Raw genomic sequence first — 20,008 nt, 5'->3', positions numbered from 1 at the left:
GGACATCAAGGGCCCCAAGGTGGACGTCGAAGCGCCCGAAGTGGAGGTGCAGGGCCCCGAGGGGAAATTCAAGATGCCCAAGTTCAAAATGCCCAAATTTGGGATGCCCGGGGTGAAAGCAGAAGGTCCCGAGCTGGAGGTGACCCTCCCGAAGGGCGGCGTGGAGCTGTCCGGCCCCAGGGTGGACGTTGAGGCGCCGAGTTTGGACATCCAGGCCCCCAAAGTCTCCGTGCCGGGCGTGGAGCTGGCCCTGAACGGCGCCAAGGCCAGCGGCGACCTGGACGTGGCCGTGCCGGGCGTGAAGGGCCCCGGGCTGGACATCAAAGGCCCCAAGGTCGAGGTTGAAGGCCCAGATTTGGACGTCCAGGGGCCTGAGGGCAAACTGAAGTTCCCCAAGATGAAAATGCCCAAATTTGGGGTGAAGGGGGAGACCCCCAGCGTGGAGGTGACGCTCCCCAAGGGCGGAGGGGACGTTTCGGGTCCCGGCGTCGCCGTCGAGGTCCCCGGCGTGGAGCTGAAGGGCCCCAAGGTGAAGGTGCCCGAGGTGGGCATCAAAACCCCCCAGATCTCCATGCCCGACATCGACCTGAACCTCAGGGGGCCCAAAGTCAAGGCAGATTTGGACGTTTGCACCCCAAAACTGGAAGGGGAGCTGAAGAGCCCCGGGCTGGACATCAAAGGCCCCAAAGTTGAGGTTGAAGGCCCAGATTTGGACATCCAAGGGCCCGAGGGCAAACTGAAGTTCCCCAAGATGAAAATGCCCAAATTTGGGGTGAAGGGAGAGAGCCCCGACCTGGAGGTGGCGCTCCCCAAGGGGGAGGTGGACGTTTCTGCCCCCAAAGTGGACATTTCTGCCCCCAAGGTGGACATTTCTGCCCCCAAGGTGGACATTTCTGCCCCCAAAGTGGACATTTCTGCCCCCAGGGTGGACATCGATGTCCCTGGCGTGGACGTGGAGGGGCCGGAGGTCAAAGGGAAAGGCCTCAAGTTCAAAATGCCCGAACTCAACGTTCAGACCCCAAAACTCTCCATGCCTGACGTGGATCTGGGCCTGAAGGCCCCGAAACTGAAAGGGGAGGCCGGAATTTCTGGGCTGAAGGGCCCGAAAATCGACGTGAAAGGCCCCAAGGTGGATGTGGAAGGTCCCAGGTTGGATGTGGAAGGCCCCAAGGTGGATGTGGAAGGTCCCAAGGTGGATGTGGAAGGTCCCAAGGTGGATGTGGACGTGCCCGAGGTGGACTTGGAGTGTCCAGAAGGGAAGATGAAAGGCCCCAAATTCCGGATGCCGAAACTCAACATCAAATCCCCCAAAATCTCGATGCCGGACGTGGATTTGAACCTGAAGGGACACAAAGTGAAGGGAGAGGTGGACGTGTCCCTCCCCAAGGTGGAAGGGGACGTCAAGGGGCCGAAGGTGGACGTGGAGGTCCCGGACGTCCACCTGGAGGGTCCAGAGGCCAAACTGAAAATGCCCAAAATGAAATTGCCTCATTTCAACGTGTCCGGCCCCAAATTGGAGGGGCCCGAGGTGGACGTGGCCCTGCCCAAAGGAGAGGTGGACGTGTCCGGGCCGGAGGTGGACGTTGAGGGTCCGGAGGTGGACGTTGGAGGAGCGGAAGGGAAATGGAAAGGCCCCAAATTCCGGATGCCGAAACTCAACATCAAATCCCCCAAAATCTCGATGCCGGACGTGGACCTGAACTTGAAGGGACCCAAGGGGAAGGGAGAGGTGGACGTGTCCCTCCCCAAGGTGGAAGGGGAATGGAAAGCTCCAGAAGTGGAAATTAAAGGGCCCAAAGTGGACGTGGAGGTTCCCGACGTGGAGCTGGAGTGTCCAGAGGGGAAGATCAAAGGGCCCAAGTTCAAGATGCCCGAGATGCACATCAAGACCCAGAAGATCTCCATGCCCGACGTGGACATCAACCTGAAGGGCCCCAAGGTCAAGGGCGACGTGGACGTGTCCCTTCCAAAGCTGGAGGGTGACCTGAAGGGCCCCGAAATCGACCTCAAGGGCCCCAAAGTGGACATTGATGTGCCAGACGTGGACATCCACGGCCCTGAGGGGAAATTCAAGATGCCCAAGTTCAAAATGCCCAAATTTGGGCTGAAGGGAGAAGGCCCCGAGGTGGACGTGAACCTCCCGAAAGGAGACCTGGATGTGTCCGGCCCCAAGGTGGACATTGAAGGTCCAGAGGTGGACATTGAGGGCCCAGAGGGGAAGGTGAAGGGCCCCAAGTTCAAGATACCCGAGATGCACATCAAGGCCCCAAGGATCTCCATGCCCGACATCGACCTGAACCTGAAGGGCCCCAAACTGAAGGGGGACATCGATGTCTCTGTCCCCAAGGTAGAGGGAGACCTGAAAGCCCCCGAAATCGACATCAAAGCCCCCAAAGTGGACATTGAGGCACCCGACGTAGACATTCACGGTCCAGAGGGGAAATTCAAGATGCCCAAGTTCAAAATGCCCAAATTTGGGATGCCTGGGGTCAAGGCAGAAGGTCCTGAGGTGGACGTGAACCTCCCGAAAGGAGACCTGGATGTGTCCGGCCCCAAGGTGGACATTGAAGGGCCAGAGGTGGACATTGAGGGGCCAGAGGGGAAGATCAAAGGCCCCAAGTTCAAGATGCCCGAGATGCACATCAAGGCCCCCAAGATCTCCATGCCCGACGTCGATTTCAACCTGAAGGGCCCCAAGGTCAAGGGTGACGTGGACGTGTCCCTTCCAAAGCTGGAGGGTGACCTGAAGGGCCCCGAAATCGACCTCAAGGGCCCCAAAGTGGACATTGAGGCACCCGATGTGGACATTCATGGCCCTGAGGGGAAATTCAAGATGCCCAAATTCAAAATGCCCAAATTTGGGCTGAAGGGAGAAGGCCCCGAGGTGGACGTGAACCTCCCGAAAGGAGACCTGGACGTGTCCGGCCCCAAGGTGGACATTGAAGGGCCAGAGGTGGACATTGAGCTGCCAGAGGGGAAGATCAAAGGCCCCAAGTTCAAGATGCCCGAGATGAACATCAAAGCCCCCAAGATCTCCATGCCTGACATTGACCTGAACCTGAAGGGCCCCAAGGTCAAGGGGGGTGTGGATGTCTCTGTCCCCAAGCTGGAGGGTGACCTGAAGGGCCCCGAAATGGACATCAAGGGCCCCAAAGTGGACATTGAGGCACCCGATGTGGACATTCACGGTCCTGAGGGGAAATTCAAGATGCCCAAGTTCAAGATGCCCAAATTTGGGATGCCCGGGGTCAAGGCAGAAGGTCCTGAATTGGACGTGAACCTCCCAAAAGGAGACCTGGACGTGTCCGGCCCCAAGGTGGACATTGAAGGTCCAGAGGTGGACATTGACCTGCCCGAGGGGAAGGTGAAGGGCCCCAAGTTCAAGATGCCCGAGATGCACATCAAGGCCCCCAAGATCTCCATGCCCGACATCGATTTCAACCTGAAGGGCCCCAAGGTCAAGGGTGACGTGGATGTGTCCCTTCCAAAGCTGGAGGGTGACCTGAAGGGCCCCGAAATTGACATCAAAGGCCCCAAAGTGGACATTGATGTGCCAGACGTGGACATCCACGGCCCTGAGGGGAAATTCAAGATGCCCAAGTTCAAAATGCCCAAATTTGGGCTGAAGGGAGAAGGCCCCGAGGTGGACGTGAACCTCCCGAAAGGAGACCTGGACGTGTCCGGCCCCAAGGTGGACATTGAAGGGCCAGAGGTGGACATTGAGGGGCCAGAGGGGAAGATCAAAGGCCCCAAGTTCAAGATGCCCGAGATGCATTTTAAGACCCCCAAGATCTCCATGCCCGACATTGATCTGAACCTGAAGGGCCCCAAACTGAAGGGGGACGTCAATGTCTCTGTCCCCAAGTTGGAGGGAGACCTGAAAGGTCCGGATGTGAACATTAAAGGTCCGAAGCTGGATGTGGACGTGCCTGAGGTGGACGTTGAAGGTCCCGAGGGGAAGTGGAAGGGACCCAAGATCAAGATGCCCGAGATGAACATCAAGGCGCCCAAGTTTTCTCTGCCTGATGTCGACCTGAACCTGAAGGGTCCCAAAGTGAAGGGAGACGTGGGCGTGTCTGCCCCAAAAGTAGAAGGTGACGTGAAAGTGCCGGATCTGGAGTTGAAAGGACCCAAAGTGGACGTGGATGTCCCTGACATTGAACTGGAGGGCCCTGAGGGGAAGATCAAAGGCCCCAAGTTCAAGATGCCCGAGATGCACATCAAGGCCCCCAAGATCTCCATGCCCGACTTTGATCTCAACCTGAAGGGCCCCAAAGTGAAGGGAGACGTGGACGTGTCTGTCCCCAAAATTGAGGGAGATTTGAAGGCCCCCGACGTCGACATCAAAGGCCCCAAGGTCGATGTGGATCTGCCCGACGTCGACCTGGAGTGTCCCGAGGGGAAGATCAAAGGGCCCAAGTTCAAGATGCCCGAGATGCACTTCAAGACCCCCAAGATCTCCATGCCCGACATCGACCTCAACCTGAAGGGCCCCAAACTCAAGGGGGACTTGGACGTTTCTGCCCCAAAGCTGGAAGGGGACCTGAAGGGCCCAGACGTGGACATCAAAGGTCCCAAGGTGGACATCGAAGCTCCCGACGTGGACATCAACCTGCCCGAGGGGAAGGTGAAGGGCCCCAAGTTCAAGATGCCCGAGATGCACTTCAAGGCCCCCAAGATCTCCATGCCCGACTTTGATCTCAACCTGAAGGGCCCCAAGGTCAAGGGGGACGTCGATGTGTCCGTGCCGAAGCTCGAAGGGGACCTGAAGGGGCCGGAGGTGTCACTGAAAGGTCCAAAAGTGGACGTGGAGGTTCCCGACGTGGAGCTGGAGTGTCCTGAGGGGAAGATCAAAGGGCCCAAGTTCAAGATGCCCGAGATGCACATCAAGGCCCCCAAGATCTCCATGCCGGACTTTGATCTCAACCTCAAGGGCCCCAAAATCAAGGCGGACGTCGACGTCTCTGCTCCGAAGCTGGAAGGGGACCTGAAGGGCCCAGAACTGGACATCAAGGGCCCCAAAGTGGACATTGAGGCACCCGATGTGGACATTCACGGCCCTGAGGGGAAATTCAAGATGCCCAAGTTCAAGATGCCCAAATTTGGGCTGAAGGGAGAAGGCCCCGAGGTGGACGTGAACCTCCCGAAAGGAGACCTGGACGTGTCCGGCCCCAAGGTGGACATTGAAGGGCCAGAGGTGGACATTGAGCTGCCAGAGGGGAAGATCAAAGGCCCCAAGTTCAAGATGCCCGAGATGCATTTTAAGACCCCCAAGATCTCCATGCCCGACATCGACCTCAACCTGAAGGGCCCCAAGGTCAAGGGCGATGTCGACGTTTCCCTTCCCAAAGTAGAAGGGGACCTGAAGGGCCCTGAACTGGACATCAAGGGCCCCAAAGTCGATGTCGACCTCCCCGACGTGGAGCTGGAGTGTCCAGAGGGGAAACTGAAGGGCCCCAAGTTCAAGATGCCCGAGATGCACATCAAGGCCCCCAAGTTCTCCATGCCCGACGTCGACTTCGGCTTTAAAGGCCCCAAGGTCAAGGGCAACGTGGACGTGTCCCTTCCAAAGCTGGAGGGTGACCTGAAGGGCCCCGAAATTGACATCAAGGGCCCCAAAGTGGACATTGAAGCACCCGATGTGGACATTCACGGCCCTGAAGGAAAAATAAAGTTCCCCAAATTCAAGATGCCCAAATTTGGGCTGAAGGGAGAAGGCCCCGAGGTGGACGTGAACCTCCCGAAAGGAGACCTGGACGTGTCCGGCCCCAAGGTGGACATTGAAGGGCCAGAGGTGGATGTGGAGCTGCCAGAGGGGAAGATCAAAGGCCCCAAGTTCAAGATGCCCGAGATGCACATCAAGGCCCCCAAGATCTCCATGCCCGATGTCGACTTCAACCTGAAGGGCCCCAAATTAAAGGGGGACGTCGATGTCTCTGTCCCCAAACTCGAGGGTGACCTGAAGGGCCCAGAACTGGACATCAAAGGGCCCAAAGTCGATGTTGATCTCCCCAATGTGGAGCTGGAGGGGCCTGAGGGGAAGATGAAAGGGCCCAAGTTCAAGATGCCCGAGATGCACATCAAGGCCCCCAAGATCTCCATGCCTGACGTCGATTTCAACCTGAAGGGCCCCAAGGTCAAGGGTGACGTGGACGTGTCCCTTCCAAAGCTGGAGGGTGACCTGAAGGGCCCTGAAATCGACATCAAGGGCCCCAAAGTGGACATTGAGGCACCCGATGTGGACATTCATGGCCCTGAGGGGAAATTCAAGATGCCCAAGTTCAAGATGCCCAAATTTGGGATGCCCGGGGTCAAGGCAGAAGGTCCTGAATTGGACGTGAACCTCCCAAAAGGAGACCTGGACGTGTCCGGCCCCAAGGTGGACATTGAAGGTCCAGAGGTGGACATTGACCTGCCCGAGGGGAAGGTGAAGGGCCCCAAGTTCAAGATGCCCGAGATGCACATCAAGGCCCCCAAGATCTCCATGCCCGACGTCGATTTCAACCTGAAAGGCCCCAAACTGAAGGGGGATGTCGATGTTTCTGTCCCCAAAATTGAAGGTGACCTGAAAGCCCCCGAAATCGACATCAAAGGCCCCAAAGTGGACGTGGACCTCCCCGATGTGGAGCTGGAAGGGCCCGAGGGGAAGATCAAAGGGCCCAAGTTCAAGATGCCCGAGATGCACATCAAGGCCCCCAAGATCTCCATGCCCGACGTCGACTTCAGCCTGAAGGGCCCCAAGGTCAAGGGAGACGTCGATGTCTCTGTCCCTAAATTGGAGGGTGACCTGAAGGGCCCAGAACTGGACATCAAAGGCCCCAAAGTGGACATTGAGGCCCCCGACGTGGACATTCACGGCCCAGAAGGGAAAATCAAAATGCCCAAGTTCAAGATGCCCAAATTCGGCTTTTCTGGGCCCAAAGTGGAAGGCCCCGAGGTGGACGTGAACCTCCCCGAGGCCGACGTCAGCATTTCGGGTCCAAAAGTCGACGTTTCTGTCCCCGAGCTGGAGCTGGAAGGCCCCGAGGGGAAACTGAAGGGCCCCAAGCTGAAGAAGCCGGAGCTGCAGTTCAACGTGCCCAAGATCTCCATGCCCGACATCGACCTGAGCCTGAAGGGCCCCAAGGTCAAAGGTGACCTCGACGCTTCTCTTCCCAAGGTGGAGGGCGAGCTGAAAGGCCCCAGAGTGGACATCAAGGGGCCGGAGCTCGAGCTGGAGGGGCCGAAGGTTGACCTGGAAGGAAAAGCTAAAAAGTCCAGGTTTAAACTTCCCAAGTTTGGCTTTTCTGGCCCAAAAGTTCAAAGCCCCGAGGTGGACGTGAAGGTTAAAAAGCCCGAGGTGGAACTGTCCGGCCCGAAAGTCGAGGTCCAGGCTCCAGATTTGGACGTGCAGGGAAAATCCAAGGGCTCCAAATTCAAAATGCCTTTTCTGAACATTTCTTCACCCAAAGTCTCGATGCCGGACGTGGAGCTGAACCTGAAGGGGCACAAAGTGAAGGGGGAGTTTGACCTGTCCGCCCCCAAACTGGAAGGGGAGCTGAAGGGTCCTGAGGTGGACATCAAAGGCCCCAAGGTCGACATCGAGGCCCCCGACGTGGACGTGCACGGCCCGGAGGGGAAAATCAAAATGCCCAAGTTCAAAATGCCCAAATTTGGTGTTCCTGGGTTTAAAGGGGAGGGGCCAGAGGTGGACGTGAACCTGCCCTCAGGAGACCTGGACGTGTCCGGTCCTAAAGTGGACATTGAAGGGCCGGAGGTGGACATTGAGGGCCCGGAGGGGAAGATCAAAGGCCCCAAGTTCAAGATGCCCGAGATGAACATCAAAGCCCCCAAGATCTCCATGCCCGACATCGACCTCAACCTGAAGGGCCCCAAGGTGAAGGGGGACGTGGACGTGTCCCTGCCCCAGGTGGACCTGAAGGGCCCCAAGGTGGACGTGGACGTTCCCGACGTCGAAGGGCCGCAGGGGAAAATCAAGGGACCCAAATTCAAAATGCCCGAGATGAACATCAAAGCTCCCAACCTGTCCATGCCGGAGCTGGACCTCAGCCTGAAAGGTCCCAAGGTCAAAGGGGGGGTGGACGTCGATCTCTCCGCACCAAAAATGGAAGGGGACCTGAGCTTGCCGGACATCGAGGTCAAAGGCCCCAAGGTGGACATTGAAGGGCCAGAGGTGGACATGGAGGGCCCAGAGGGGAAGATCAAAGGCCCCAAGTTCAAGATGCCCGAGATGAACATCAAGGCCCCCAAGATCTCCATGCCCGATGTTGATTTCAACCTGAAGGGCCCCAAAATCAAGGGTGACATCAATGTCTCTGTCCCCAAGCTGGAGGGTGACCTGAAGGGCCCAGAACTGGACATCAAGGGCCCCAAAGTGGACATTGAGGCACCCGATGTGGACATTCATGGCCCTGAGGGGAAATTCAAGATGCCCAAATTCAAGATGCCCAAATTTGGGCTGAAGGGAGAAGGCCCCGAGGTGGACGTGAACCTCCCGAAAGGAGACCTGGACGTGTCCGGCCCCAAGGTGGACATTGAAGGGCCAGAGGTGGACATTGAGGGGCCAGAGGGGAAGATCAAAGGCCCCAAGTTCAAGATGCCCGAGATGCACATCAAGGCCCCCAAGATCTCCATGCCCGACATTGACCTCAACCTGAAGGGCCCCAAACTGAAGGGGGACGTTGACGTTTCCCTTCCCAAACTCGAGGGTGACCTGAAGGGCCCAGAACTGGACATCAAAGGCCCCAAAGTCGATGTTGATCTCCCCGATGTGGAGCTGGAGGGGCCTGAGGGGAAGATCAAAGGGCCCAAGTTCAAGATGCCCGAGATGAACATCAAGGCCCCCAAGATCTCCATGCCCGACTTTGATCTGAACCTGAAGGGCCCCAAAGTGAAGGGGGACGTGGACGTGTCCCTGCCGAGCGTGGAAGGAGACCTCAAAGGGCCAAAGGTGGATGTGAAAGGCCCTGAATTCGATGTTTCTGCCCCAGATGTTCAAATCGAGGGCCCCGAGGGGAAGATCAAAGGGCCCAAGTTCAAGATGCCCGAGATGCATTTTAAGACCCCCAAGATCTCCATGCCCGACATCGACCTCAACCTGAAGGGGCCCAAATTAAAGGGGGACGTCGATGTCTCTGTCCCCAAAGTGGAAGGGGACCTGAAAGGTCCCGAAATCGACATCAAAGGGCCCAAAGTCGATGTTGATCTCCCTGATGTTGATCTGGAAGGGCCTGAGGGGAAGATGAAAGGGCCCAAGTTCAAGATGCCCGAGATGCACATCAAGGCCCCCAAGATCTCCATGCCCGACGTCGATTTCAACCTCAAAGGCCCCAAAATCAAGGGTGACGTCGATGTTTCTGCTCCAAAGCTGGAGGGTGACCTGAAGGGCCCAGAACTGGACATCAAGGGCCCCAAAGTGGACATTGATGTGCCAGACGTGGACATTCACGGCCCTGAGGGGAAATTCAAGATGCCCAAGTTCAAGATGCCCAAATTTGGGCTGAAGGGAGAAGGCCCCGAGGTGGACGTGAACCTCCCGAAAGGAGACCTGGACGTGTCCGGCCCCAAGGTGGACATTGAAGGGCCAGAGGTGGACATTGAGGGCCCAGAGGGGAAAGTCAAAGGTCCCAAGTTCAAGATGCCCGAGATGCATTTCAAGGCCCCCAAGATCTCCATGCCTGACATTGACCTCAATCTCAAAGGCCCCAAATTAAAAGGGGATGTTGATGTTTCCCTTCCCAAAGTGGAAGGGGACCTGAAGGGCCCAGAACTGGACATCAAAGGCCCCAAAGTCGATGTTGATCTCCCCAGTGTGGAGCTGGAGGGGCCCGAGGGGAAGATCAAAGGCCCCAAGTTCAAGATGCCCGAGATGCACATCAAGGCCCCCAAGATCTCCATGCCCGACGTCGATTTCAACCTGAAGGGCCCCAAAATCAAGGGTGACGTCGATGTCTCTGTCCCCAAGCTGGAGGGTGACCTGAAGGGCCCCGAAATCGACCTCAAGGGCCCCAAAGTGGACATTGAGGCCCCCGACGTGGACATTCACGGCCCTGAAGGAAAAATTAAAATGCCCAAGTTCAAAATGCCCAAATTTGGCTTTTCTGGGCCAAAAGTAGAAGGCCCCGAGGTGGACGTGAACCTCCCGACAGGAAACCTGGACGTGTCCGGCCCCAAGGTGGACATTGAAGGTCCAGAGGTGGACATTGACCTGCCCGAGGGGAAGGTGAAGGGCCCCAAGTTCAAGATGCCCGAGATGCACATCAAGGCCCCCAAGATCTCCATGCCTGACCTCGACCTGAACCTGAAGGGCCCCAAGGTGAAGGGTGACCTGGACGTGTCCCTGCCCAGCGTGGAGGGCGAGCTGAAAGGTCCCGAGGTCAGCGTCACCGCCCCCGAGGTGGCCATCGACAGCCCCGAGGGCAAGTTCAAACTGCCCAAGTTCAAGATGCCCAAATTCTCCATGCCAGGGTTCAAAGGGGACGGGGTGGACGCGGACCTGACCCTCCCCAAGGGCGACGTGGCCATCTCGGGCCCCAGCCTGGACCTGGAGGCTCCTGAGCTGAGCGTGGACGCCAAAGTCAAAGGGCCCAAATTTTCCATGCCCGAGATGAACATCAAGGGCCCCAAGATCTCCATGCCCGACCTCGATTTCAACCTGAAGGGCCCCAAACTGAAGGGGGACGTCGATGTTTCCCTTCCCAAAGTTGAGGGAGACCTGAAAGCCCCCGAAATCGACATCAAAGGCCCCAAAGTTGATGTTGATCTCCCCGATGTGGAGCTGGAGGGGCCTGAGGGGAAGATCAAAGGGCCCAAGTTCAAGATGCCCGAGATGCACATCAAGGCCCCCAAGATCTCCATGCCCGACGTCGATTTCAACCTGAAGGGCCCCAAAATCAAGGGTGATGTTGACGTCTCTGTCCCCAAGCTGGAGGGTGACCTGAAGGGCCCCGAAATCGACCTCAAGGGCCCCAAAGTGGACATCCAGGCCCCGGACGTGACCCTGGAAGGGCCCAAGGTCAAGATGCCCGAGATGCACCTCAAGACCCCCCAGATCTCCATGCCCGACATCGACCTGAACCTGAAGGGCCCCAAGGTGAAAGGTGACGCCGACCTGCACGGCCCCAGGCTCGAGGGGGGTCTGAAGGGCCCCGAGTTGGACATCAAAGGCCCCAGAGTGGACGTGGAGGGCCCGGCGGTCGACGTCGATGGTCTGGAGGGGAAAGTGAAGCTGCCCAAAATGAAAATGCCCAAATTTGGTTTGAAGGGGGAAGGTCCCGACGTGGATGTGAACTTGCCGAAGGCCGAACTGGACCTGTCCGGCCCCAAAGTCGATCTCAGCCTGCCAGAGGTCAACGTTGAAGGTCCGGAGGGCAAAGTGAAAGGCCCAAAGCTGAAAATGCCCGAAATGCACGTGAACGTCCCCAAAATCTCCATGCCCGAGATAGACTTGAACCTGAAAGGCCACAAAACCAAGGGCGGCTTTGACGTTTCCACCCCCAAGGTGGAAGCTCACCTGAAGGGCCCCGAGGTCGACCTCAAAGGCCCAGAATTCGGGGTCAAAGGCCCCGAGGTCGACGTTGAGTGTCCCGACGTGAACGTGGAGGTCCCGGAAGCCAACATCAAAGGTCCCAAGTTTAAAAAGTCCAAATTTGGGTTCGCCATGAAAAGCCCCAAGGCGGAGGTGGACTTTCCCGAGGCGGAGCTGAGCGTGGAGTCCCCCGAGGCCCACCTGTCCGCCAAGGGCAAGAAGAGCAAGTTCAAGATGCCCAAAATCCACATGAGCGGCCCCAAAGTGAAGGGGAAAAGGGGGCGTTCGACGTCACCGCGGCGGGGGCCGAGCTGGACCCGGAGCTCGGCGGCGCCGTCCCCGACGTGGCCGTGAAGTCCCCCAAGGGCAGGAAGCCCATGTTTGGGAAGATCTCCTTCCCCGACGTCGAGTTCGACCTCAAGTCGCACAAATCCCGCGGGGAGGCCTCGCTGGGCCTCCCGAAGGCCGAGGGCGACCTGGAGGTCAAGGGCGACCTCGGCCTGGACGCGGAGGGTCCCGAGGTGAACCTGAAAGGCCCCAAAGTGAAACTCCCCGGGGTCCAGGTGGGCGCGGGGGAGCTGAAAATCGGGGGGGAGCTGAAGGGCCCCCCCGGCATCGACGTCGAGGTGAAAGGACCAAAAGCGAAGGGCGACGTCGGCGTGGCCGGAGCACAACTGGAAGGTCCCGAGGTGAACCTGGGATGGCCCAAGGGGGGGACGGCGGGTGTGGGGCTGGAAATGCCGGAGGGGGGCTCGGAGGTGGACGTGAAGCTCAAAGGGCCCCAGATCTCCAGAGCTGAGCTGGAGGGGAACCTGAAAGGACCAAAATTAAAGGGAGATTTGGACATTTCGGGCTCCGCGGAAGGGCCCGGCCTTGCCCTGGACCTCGGCGGGAAGGTGAAGCTGCCCACGGTGAAGACCCCAACTCTGGAGGGCCAGGGGGGCGTCCCCTGCTCCGTCCAGTCCCCGGGGGCCAGCCTGGACCTCCAGGGGCCCTCGCTGGACGTCTCCGGCCCGGATTTGGATGTCAACGCGAAAGGACCAAAGTTGAAAGGAGACGTCGGCGTCAAATCCCCCCAGGGGTCGGCGGACGGCGCCGGCTTGGAAATCCTGGGGGGCACCATCAAGCTGCCCTCGCTGAAGCTGCCCCAGTTCAGCATCTCCAGCCCCGGCCTGGACGGAGGGGAGGCGGGGGTCGCTCTGGAGGGCCCCCAGGCCAAGGGGGGGCTGAAGGGCTCCAGTCTGGGGCTGGAAGGCCCCGAGGTGGAGCTGAAAGGGCCGAAATTCTCCGCGCCGGACGCCGACCTGAGGCTGAAAGGACCAAACGTGGACGTGGCCGGTGACATCAAAGGGTCAAAGGTCAGCGTGGAGGCCCCTCACGGAGGGGTCGGCGTCCACCTGGAGGCTCCGGCCGTGGAAGGGTCCGGCTCGGGGTTGAACCTCAACGTGAAGGGGCCCAAGGTCAAAGGCGGGGTGGAGGCGACGCCGCCGTCGGTCAGCGCCGCTTCCGGAACCTTCCAGGCCTCGTGCCCCAAGGCGGGCGCCGAGGGCGGCCAGGTCAAGGTGTCCTTCCCCAAGCTGAGGATGCCCAAATTCGTCTTCTCGGAGCCCGAGGCCAAGGGCCGCGAGGTCGGCGTGGACGTCGACTTCCCCGAGGCGGAGCCGGACGAGGCCGAGGCGCGGCTGAAGAGATCCAAGCTCAAGATGCCCAAGTTCAACTTCTCCAAGCAGAGGGGCCGGGCCGCGGGGTCCCCCGAGGCCGCCTCGGGCTCCAAGGGCGACCTCAAGAGCTCCAAGGGCAGCCTGGGCCCGTCCGAGGGCGAGCCGGAGGCCGAGGCGCCGGCGGCCAAGGCCAAGTTCTCGCTGTTCCGCGCCAAGAAGCCGCGGCCGCGCTCGTCGTCCTTCAGCGAGGCCGAGCCCGACGGCGCCCGGCAGCCCAAGGGCAAATTCGGGACCTTCGGGGGCGTCGGCTCCAAGGCCAAGGGCTGCTACGAGGTGGCGGAGGCGGCGGCCGGGCACGAGGAGGGCGCGGGGGCGCCGGGGGCACCGGGCACCGCCCGGCTGTCGTCGTCGTCGTCGTCGTCCGAGGGCGGCGCCCGCGCCGGGATCCGCCTGCCCGGGCTGGAGCTGGCGGTGGCCAAACGCAAGGAGTGACCCCCGGGGGGGCCAGGGAGGGACCCCGAGGGTCGTGAGGGACCCCTGGGTGGTCGTGAGTGACCACTGAGAGGCCATGAGTGACCACCAGGCCATGAGTGACCTCTGGGTGGCCATGAGTGACCCCCAGGTGGCCACCAGTGACCCCTGGAGTGGCCAAGCAGTGACCCCCGGGGGGGTTGTACATAGCCCTGCCCCCAGGGACCCCCACGTGTACAGAGGGGGGGGGAGGGGCTGGGGGTCCCCCCTCCCCCCGGATTTTGGGGTCCCTCCCCCTCCCCCCCCCGGGAGCTTCTCTCTTCTCTCCCAATTTATCTTTTTTTTTGGTTTTTTTTGTATTTTTATTGGGGTTTATTTTGGTGTCCCCGGTTTTTTCCTCCTCCTCCCAAAATATTTTCAGTGTTTGGTTCGTGGAAAGGAATTTTTATTTTTTTCCCCCTCAGTTTTAATTTTTTTTTTTTTTTTTTTTTTTTTTTTTTGGCGGGGCCGGAGGTTCTGCTGGGATTTTTTCAAACTTTGGGGTTTTTGGGGTTTTTTTTGGGTTTGTGAAAGAAACAAAACCGAAACTGCAATTTTTTATTGGGAAAAAAAACCCCAACCCAACCTGTGGATTAATTAAAAAATAAACCAAGCCCAAAACCAGATTAAAAAACAAAGCAAAAAATGGGATTGGCCAAAAAAAGAAACCAAATAAAATGGAATAATCAAAAAAACCAAAGTAAAAACGTGCATTTACCAAATAAAGTGGAATTACCAAAGAAACCAAAGTAAAAATGGGGACCTACTTAAAAAAAAAAATTATTGAGGAAATGAATCTAAAAATAAATTACATAAAAGAATTAACAGAGGCAAAAATGGGTCTGTTAAAAAAGTAAAGCAAAGAAAAGGGGAATTATTAAAAAATAAAATTAAACGGATTTAGCCAAAAAAAAAAAAGTTTAAAAATGTGGATTTATTGAGCAGAATAAACAAAAAAAATGGTTTATTAATAAAATAAACCAAAGCTGTGGATTTATTAATAAAAAACCACAGAATATATGGATTTATTAATGAAATAAACCAAAATATGTGGATTTATTAATGAAATAACCAAAATATATGGATTTATTAATGAAACAAACCAAAATATGTGGATTTATTAATGAAGTAAACCAAAATATGTGGATTTATTAATGAAACAAACCAAACCCGTGGGTTTATTCCTGCCAGGGCCCCTCGGCCCCGCTGTCACCTCTGGGAGGGCCCCAGGGCTCGCTTCGATTTTATTTCATTTTATTTCATTTTATTTCCTTTTATTTCCTTTTATTTTCCTTTTCTAGCTGTTTTGTGCCTGGTTTTGTTGTGTTTGTTGCACCCTCTGGACAATAATTTGGTAAATTCGCTGTTTAGCCCCAAAGTTTCCCAGGAGCGTCCGGGCTCGAGTTCTGTGGGTGAGGATTTTTTTTTTTTTTTTTTTTTTTTTGGGGGAAATTTAAATAAATTAAAATTAAAAAATAAAAAAAAAACCCTCAGAAACCGGCAGAACCCTTTTCCCTCTGCAGCACTTTAACGCCGATTCACGGGAGAGAATCCGGGTGGAAAACGCAAATAAAATTTGTTTATTAACCGCGACTTTGGTGCCCTCTGGGTCCTTTTGGGTTCAAATTTGGGGGTTTTGGCTCCAGTCGGATCCTCCCGCTGGAATTGGGGGTCAGAACCCCCCAAAACCATTTGGGGTCCCGGCCCCGCCCCCACCTTGGCCCCTGCCACGCCCAAATTTGGGATTCCCCCGCCCCCTTTGGGCCTCCCGCCCGCCAGGGGGCGCTGCTGCGCCTCCCTTCAGGAAATGGCGGACCGGAAATCGGCCATATTGTCCCGGTGCATGACGGGAGCTGTAGTCCCACAAATACCGACCAGTTCCGGTCACGTGCTTCCGATGCATGATGGGAATTGAAGTTTAAATTTAGTGGCAAAACCGGAAGCTGCTTGGCGGCCATGTTATTACCGAGGCATCCTGGGAGCTGTGGTTTTTAAATAGGGGCGGAAGTTCGGCCATGTCGGCAGCCGATGCATGCTGGGAGCTGTAGTTTGCTGTGGTAAACATCGCGGGCGCGGCCTCCGCCGCCTGCGCTGGGCCTTACTGGTCCGGACTGGGCCTTACTGGTCCGGACTGGTTCTTACCGGTTCGTACCGGAGCCAGCTGCTCGCCACGCCCCCGTGACGTCACCCACACAGAGACATCATGGGTAGGGGCCCAAATTTACTGAGGGAAGATCACCCCCATGTCCAGGGGGCATCCAGGTGTCCATGGAGGGTCCCCAGGTGTGGCAGGTGTCCCCAGATGTCCATGGAGGGTCTTCAGCTGCCCCCAGGTGTCCTTTGGGAGGTTCCACGGTGTCTAAGGTGTCCACTGGGGGTTCCCCAGCGCTGTCCCTGGTGTCCCCAGCTCTCCCAGGTGTGTCCAGGTGCGTCCCCAGCTGTCCCAGCTGTCCCAGGTGTGCTCAGGTGTGTCCAGGTGTGTCCCCAGCTGTCCCAGGTGTGTCCAGGTGTGTCCCCAGCTGTCCCAGGTGTGCTCAGGTGTGTCCCCAGCTGTCCCAGGTGTGTCCCCAGGTGCTCAGCAGCGGCGGGGGGACTCGGGGTACCTCAGTTTCAGCCCCTCCTTGAAGGCCCGGTAGCGCCGGCGGTTCCGGCCCAGCTCGGCCTCGCGGCCCCCGTGGAACCCGCCCGGCTCCTTCCAGCCCCGGTGGGTGACGAAGGCCCCGTCCAGCACCGCGAACCGGAACCCGGCCACGTGCAGCTCGCAGGCCTGGGGGGCACCGGGGGGGTCACCGAGAGACCCCCGCAGGGCCCCAGACACACAGGGACCCCCAGAGACCCCCAGAGACCCCAAAGAGACCCAAGAGACCCCCAGAAACCCCAGAGACCCTCCCCGCACCGACCCCCGAGACCCCTCAGACACAGGACCCCCAGGACCGCCCCCAAGACACACAGGGACCCCCAGACTCAGAGACCCCCCGGACCACAGGGACCCCCAGACCCAAGCCCTCAACACAGGGACCCCCGAAAGACAGGACCCCAAGAGACCCAGAGACCCCCCAGGGATCCCTCAGAGACCCCCCCCCAGAGCACCCCCAGATCCCAGACAGCTCAGAGACCCTCCTCAGACCCCCCCAGACCCCCCAGAGCACCCCCAGAGACCCTAACCCAGACCCCCCCAGACCCTTTACTCATTCATGGACCCCCCAGAACACCCCCCGGGCACTCAGAGACCCCCCCAGACGCACCCCCACCCGTGGCCACACCCCCGCCCCATGCCCCCCCGTGCCCCCCGTGCCCCCCGTGCCCCCCGTGCCCACCTGGCTGATGCGGTTGAAGCCGTACTGCAGGAAGCCCTCGTCGAAGGGGGGCACGCCGCGGGCGGGGGCCACGAAGAACGGCTCCCAGGGGTCCCTCCAGGGCACCTCGTAGGCCACGCGCAGCCGGGGGGCGCCCGGGGGGCCGGGGGGCAGCGCCCGCCAGCGCCCGAAGGCCGTGGGGGCCTGGCAGCGGGGGCACAGCCCCCCGTAAAAGGGGCGGGCGACCCCCGCCCCCCAGAGCCGCAGCAGCTCCGCCTTGGAGCCCGGGGGGCGGCGCGACCCCCGCAGCTCGAAAGCGGGCAGGACAAAGAGAGCGCGGGCCCAGGGGGGGGCACCCGGGGGGTGGGGGGCACCGGGGGCGTGGGGGGCATCCAGGGTGTTGGGGTCACCCAGGGCATGGGGGGCACCGGGGGCATGGAGGTCGCTCAGAATTTTGGGGTCACTCGGGGTTTTGGGGTCACTCGGGGCTTGGCGACCCCTGGGCTCTTGGGGGCCCAACGAACTTTGGGGGTTCTTTGGGACCGTGGGGACCCCCAGAGCGTTGGGGACACCGGGGTCACTCAGACCTTGGCGGACCCCCGAGGAGTTGGAGACCCCCAGCCCACCGGGAGCCCCCAAAGTTTTGGGGCTCCCCAAATCCCCCCGAGCCCCCGGAGCTTTGGGGTCCCCCTGTTCCCCCCAGTTTTTGGGGTCCCGTTCCCCCCCATTTCGGGGGTCCGGCCCCCCCAGCCCCCCCCAGTTTTTGGGGTCCAGCCCCCCGCCCCGCAGCAGCTCCAGGAACCCCTCGCGCAGCCCCGGGCTCGGCTCCACGTCCGCGTCCACCATCAGCACGAAGCGCCCCCCGGGCTGGGGCGGGGGTCGCGCCCCGGGCCCCCCCCCGGCCGCCCCCTGCCAGGCCACGTTCCTCAGCAGGTTCCCGGGGTACGGCACCCCCAGACTGTAACTGGGGGGGTCGGCGGCCGCCAGCCGGGCCAGAGCCCCCCGGCACCCCCCGGGGGGGTCTCGGGGGGCTCCCTGGGGGGGCGGCACCCTGGGCGGGGGTCCCGCCGCCCCCTGCACCACCTGCAGCCTCAGGCGGCCCCGCAGCCCCCGGCAGGGCCCCCCCAGCAGCCGCAGCAGCTCCCGGAGCCCCCCCCGGGGCTCCCCAAAAACCGCCAGGGACAGCGGCCCCCCCCAGGACCCCCCCCCCAGCGCCGCCGCCGCCCGCCCGGGGGTCCCGTGGGTGGCCAGGACCAGCTCGGGGCGGGGGGCGCGGGCCCAGCCCGGGGGGGCTCCCAGCACGTCCCAGTAGACCCGGAAGGAGCCCGAGGCGTCCAGGACCCCCCGGGGGGGGCGGGGGGCGCGGGGCGGGGGGCGCGGGGCGGGCAGCGAGCGCAGGTAGAGGGTCTGCAGCAGGGCCAGCCCCCCCAGCAGCCAGGCACAGCCCCCCAAAAACCGGGCCCGGGTCATGGGGGGCGGGGGGGCACCAGGAAAGGGACTGGGGGCACTGGTTTGTACTGGGGGGGACTGGGAAAGGGGACTGGGGGCACTGGTTTGTACTGGGGGCACTGGGAAAGGGACTGGGGGCACTGGTTTGTACTGGGGGGGACTGGGAAAGGGGACTGGGGGCACTGGTCTATACTGGGGGGGAGACTGGGGGCACTGGGGGTCACTGGGAGGGGTCAGAGGGGGCACTGGGACGGTGCTGGGGGATACTGGGGGTCACTGGGAGGATTCCGGGGGTCGCTGGGGCCGGCGCGAAACCGGGACCAGTCCGGCATGCTGGGACCAGTCCGGGGTTACTGGGACCAGTTCGGGGGTGGGGGCAGTTTAGGGGGTCCCGGGTCCCAGTCCGGGGTCGCGGGTCCCACTTTGGGGGGGCCGGTCCCAGTTTGGGGGCGCTGGGACCAGTTCGGGACTCACCGCCCTGCGCCGGCGCCGGGAGGGGCTGCGCATGCGCGAGGCGGGGAGGCGTGGTCTCATCAGCGAAGGGGCGGGGTTATGCAGATTAGCCCGCGCAGGGTGCATGGGCGCGGTTTCGCCGCTAGGGGGCGGAGGTTGAGGGTTGTGGGCGTGGCTATGAGCTGGGGGCGGGGCCTGGCGGCTCCGGCGGGACCCCCAAATCCTCTCTAAACCCCCCAAAATCCTCCAAATCCCCAAAATCCTCTAAGTCCCCCCCAAATCCTCTCTAAACCCCCCCAAATCCTCCAAGTCCCCCCCAAATCCTCTCTAAAACCCCCAAAATCCCCCAAATCCTCCAAATCTCCCCCAACTCCCCTCAAACATCTCCCCAAATCCTCTCAAATCCTCCCCAAACTCCCCCAAATTTTGCCCCATTCCGACCCCCGTCTCCTCCCCTGGGCCTCCCCCGAGTTTTCTGTGCCCCCCAAACCCCCGAGCTGTCCCCAGTGTCCCCCTCCCCCACCTCTGTCCCCCTCCCCAAATTGCCGCCCCCTCCCAAAGGAGCTGCCGCAGGCACAGGGACCTCGGGGGACACTTTTATTGCCGGGGGGGACATTGGGGACACGTTGGGGACACGTTGGGGACACGTTGGGGACACATCGGGGACACATCGGGGACACGGAGCTGTGGCCGTGCCTTGGCCGAGGCGGTGACGAGGCGCCCGTGTCCCTCGGGGACCTTGGGGACATCGAGTCGGGACGGTCTCGGCGTCGGTGACATCGCGCTGCGACGTGGGGGGGGCGTTGGGGACATCGGGGGCGTTGGGGACATCAAGGGCGTTGGGGACATCATTGGGGACGTTTGGGACATTGGGGGCATGGGGGACGTTTGGGGCATTGGGGACATTGGGGATGTTGGGGACATCGGGGGCGTTGGGGACATCGGGGACGTTGGGGACATTGGGGACGTTGGGGACGTTGGGGACATTGGGGACATTGGGGACATTGGGGATGTTGGGGACATTGGGGATGCTGGGGACTCTGAGTCACGATGTGTCTCAGCCCCTCAGGCTGGGGACGTTGGGGACGTTGGGGACATCAGGCCAGGATGTC

At 60.1% G+C, this 20,008-nt stretch overlaps 2 protein-coding genes across 2 annotated transcripts; one reads left to right on the top strand and one right to left on the bottom strand.

Moving 5' to 3' along the window:
- Positions 1-6: 6 nt before the first annotated feature.
- On the top strand, positions 7-15,291 carry LOC115484014 (neuroblast differentiation-associated protein AHNAK-like). Its single transcript, XM_050984354.1, is given in 4 exon segments — positions 7-1,171; positions 1,214-2,186; positions 2,571-11,798; positions 11,801-15,291. Coding segments are annotated over 4 exon segments (13,179 nt in total). The 5' UTR covers positions 7-73; the 3' UTR covers positions 13,681-15,291.
- A 608-nt stretch (positions 15,292-15,899) lies between these two features.
- B4GAT1 (beta-1,4-glucuronyltransferase 1) lies at positions 15,900-19,676 on the bottom strand. The gene is made up of 4 exons (XM_050984833.1): positions 19,522-19,676; positions 18,918-19,038; positions 17,016-18,401; positions 15,900-16,465 (listed from the first exon to the last, which is right to left on the bottom strand). Exons 1-4 carry the CDS (start codon positions 19,674-19,676, stop codon positions 16,274-16,276), a joined length of 1,854 nt encoding a protein of 617 aa, XP_050840790.1. The 3' UTR covers positions 15,900-16,273.
- Positions 19,677-20,008: the final 332 nt, after the last annotated feature.

The sequence above is a fragment of the Serinus canaria genome, chromosome 25 (genome assembly GCF_022539315.1).
Source record: "Serinus canaria isolate serCan28SL12 chromosome 25, serCan2020, whole genome shotgun sequence".
NCBI lineage: Eukaryota > Metazoa > Chordata > Aves > Passeriformes > Fringillidae > Serinus > Serinus canaria.
This window is presented reverse-complemented; position numbering and strand designations above follow the sequence as displayed.

Coding starts and splice junctions, on each gene's coding strand:
- B4GAT1 (XM_050984833.1), bottom strand. CDS start 19,676: ATGTCACCGACGCCGAGACCGTCCCGACTCGATGTCCCCAAGGTCCCC. Junction 19,039..19,521: donor GTCCCCAACGTGTCCCCAAC/GTGTCCCCAATG, acceptor TCCGCCCCCTAG/CGGCGAAACCGCGCCCATGC. Junction 16,466..17,015: donor GCTTCAACCGCATCAGCCAG/GTGGGCACGGGG, acceptor GGTGCCCCCCAG/GCCTGCGAGCTGCACGTGGC.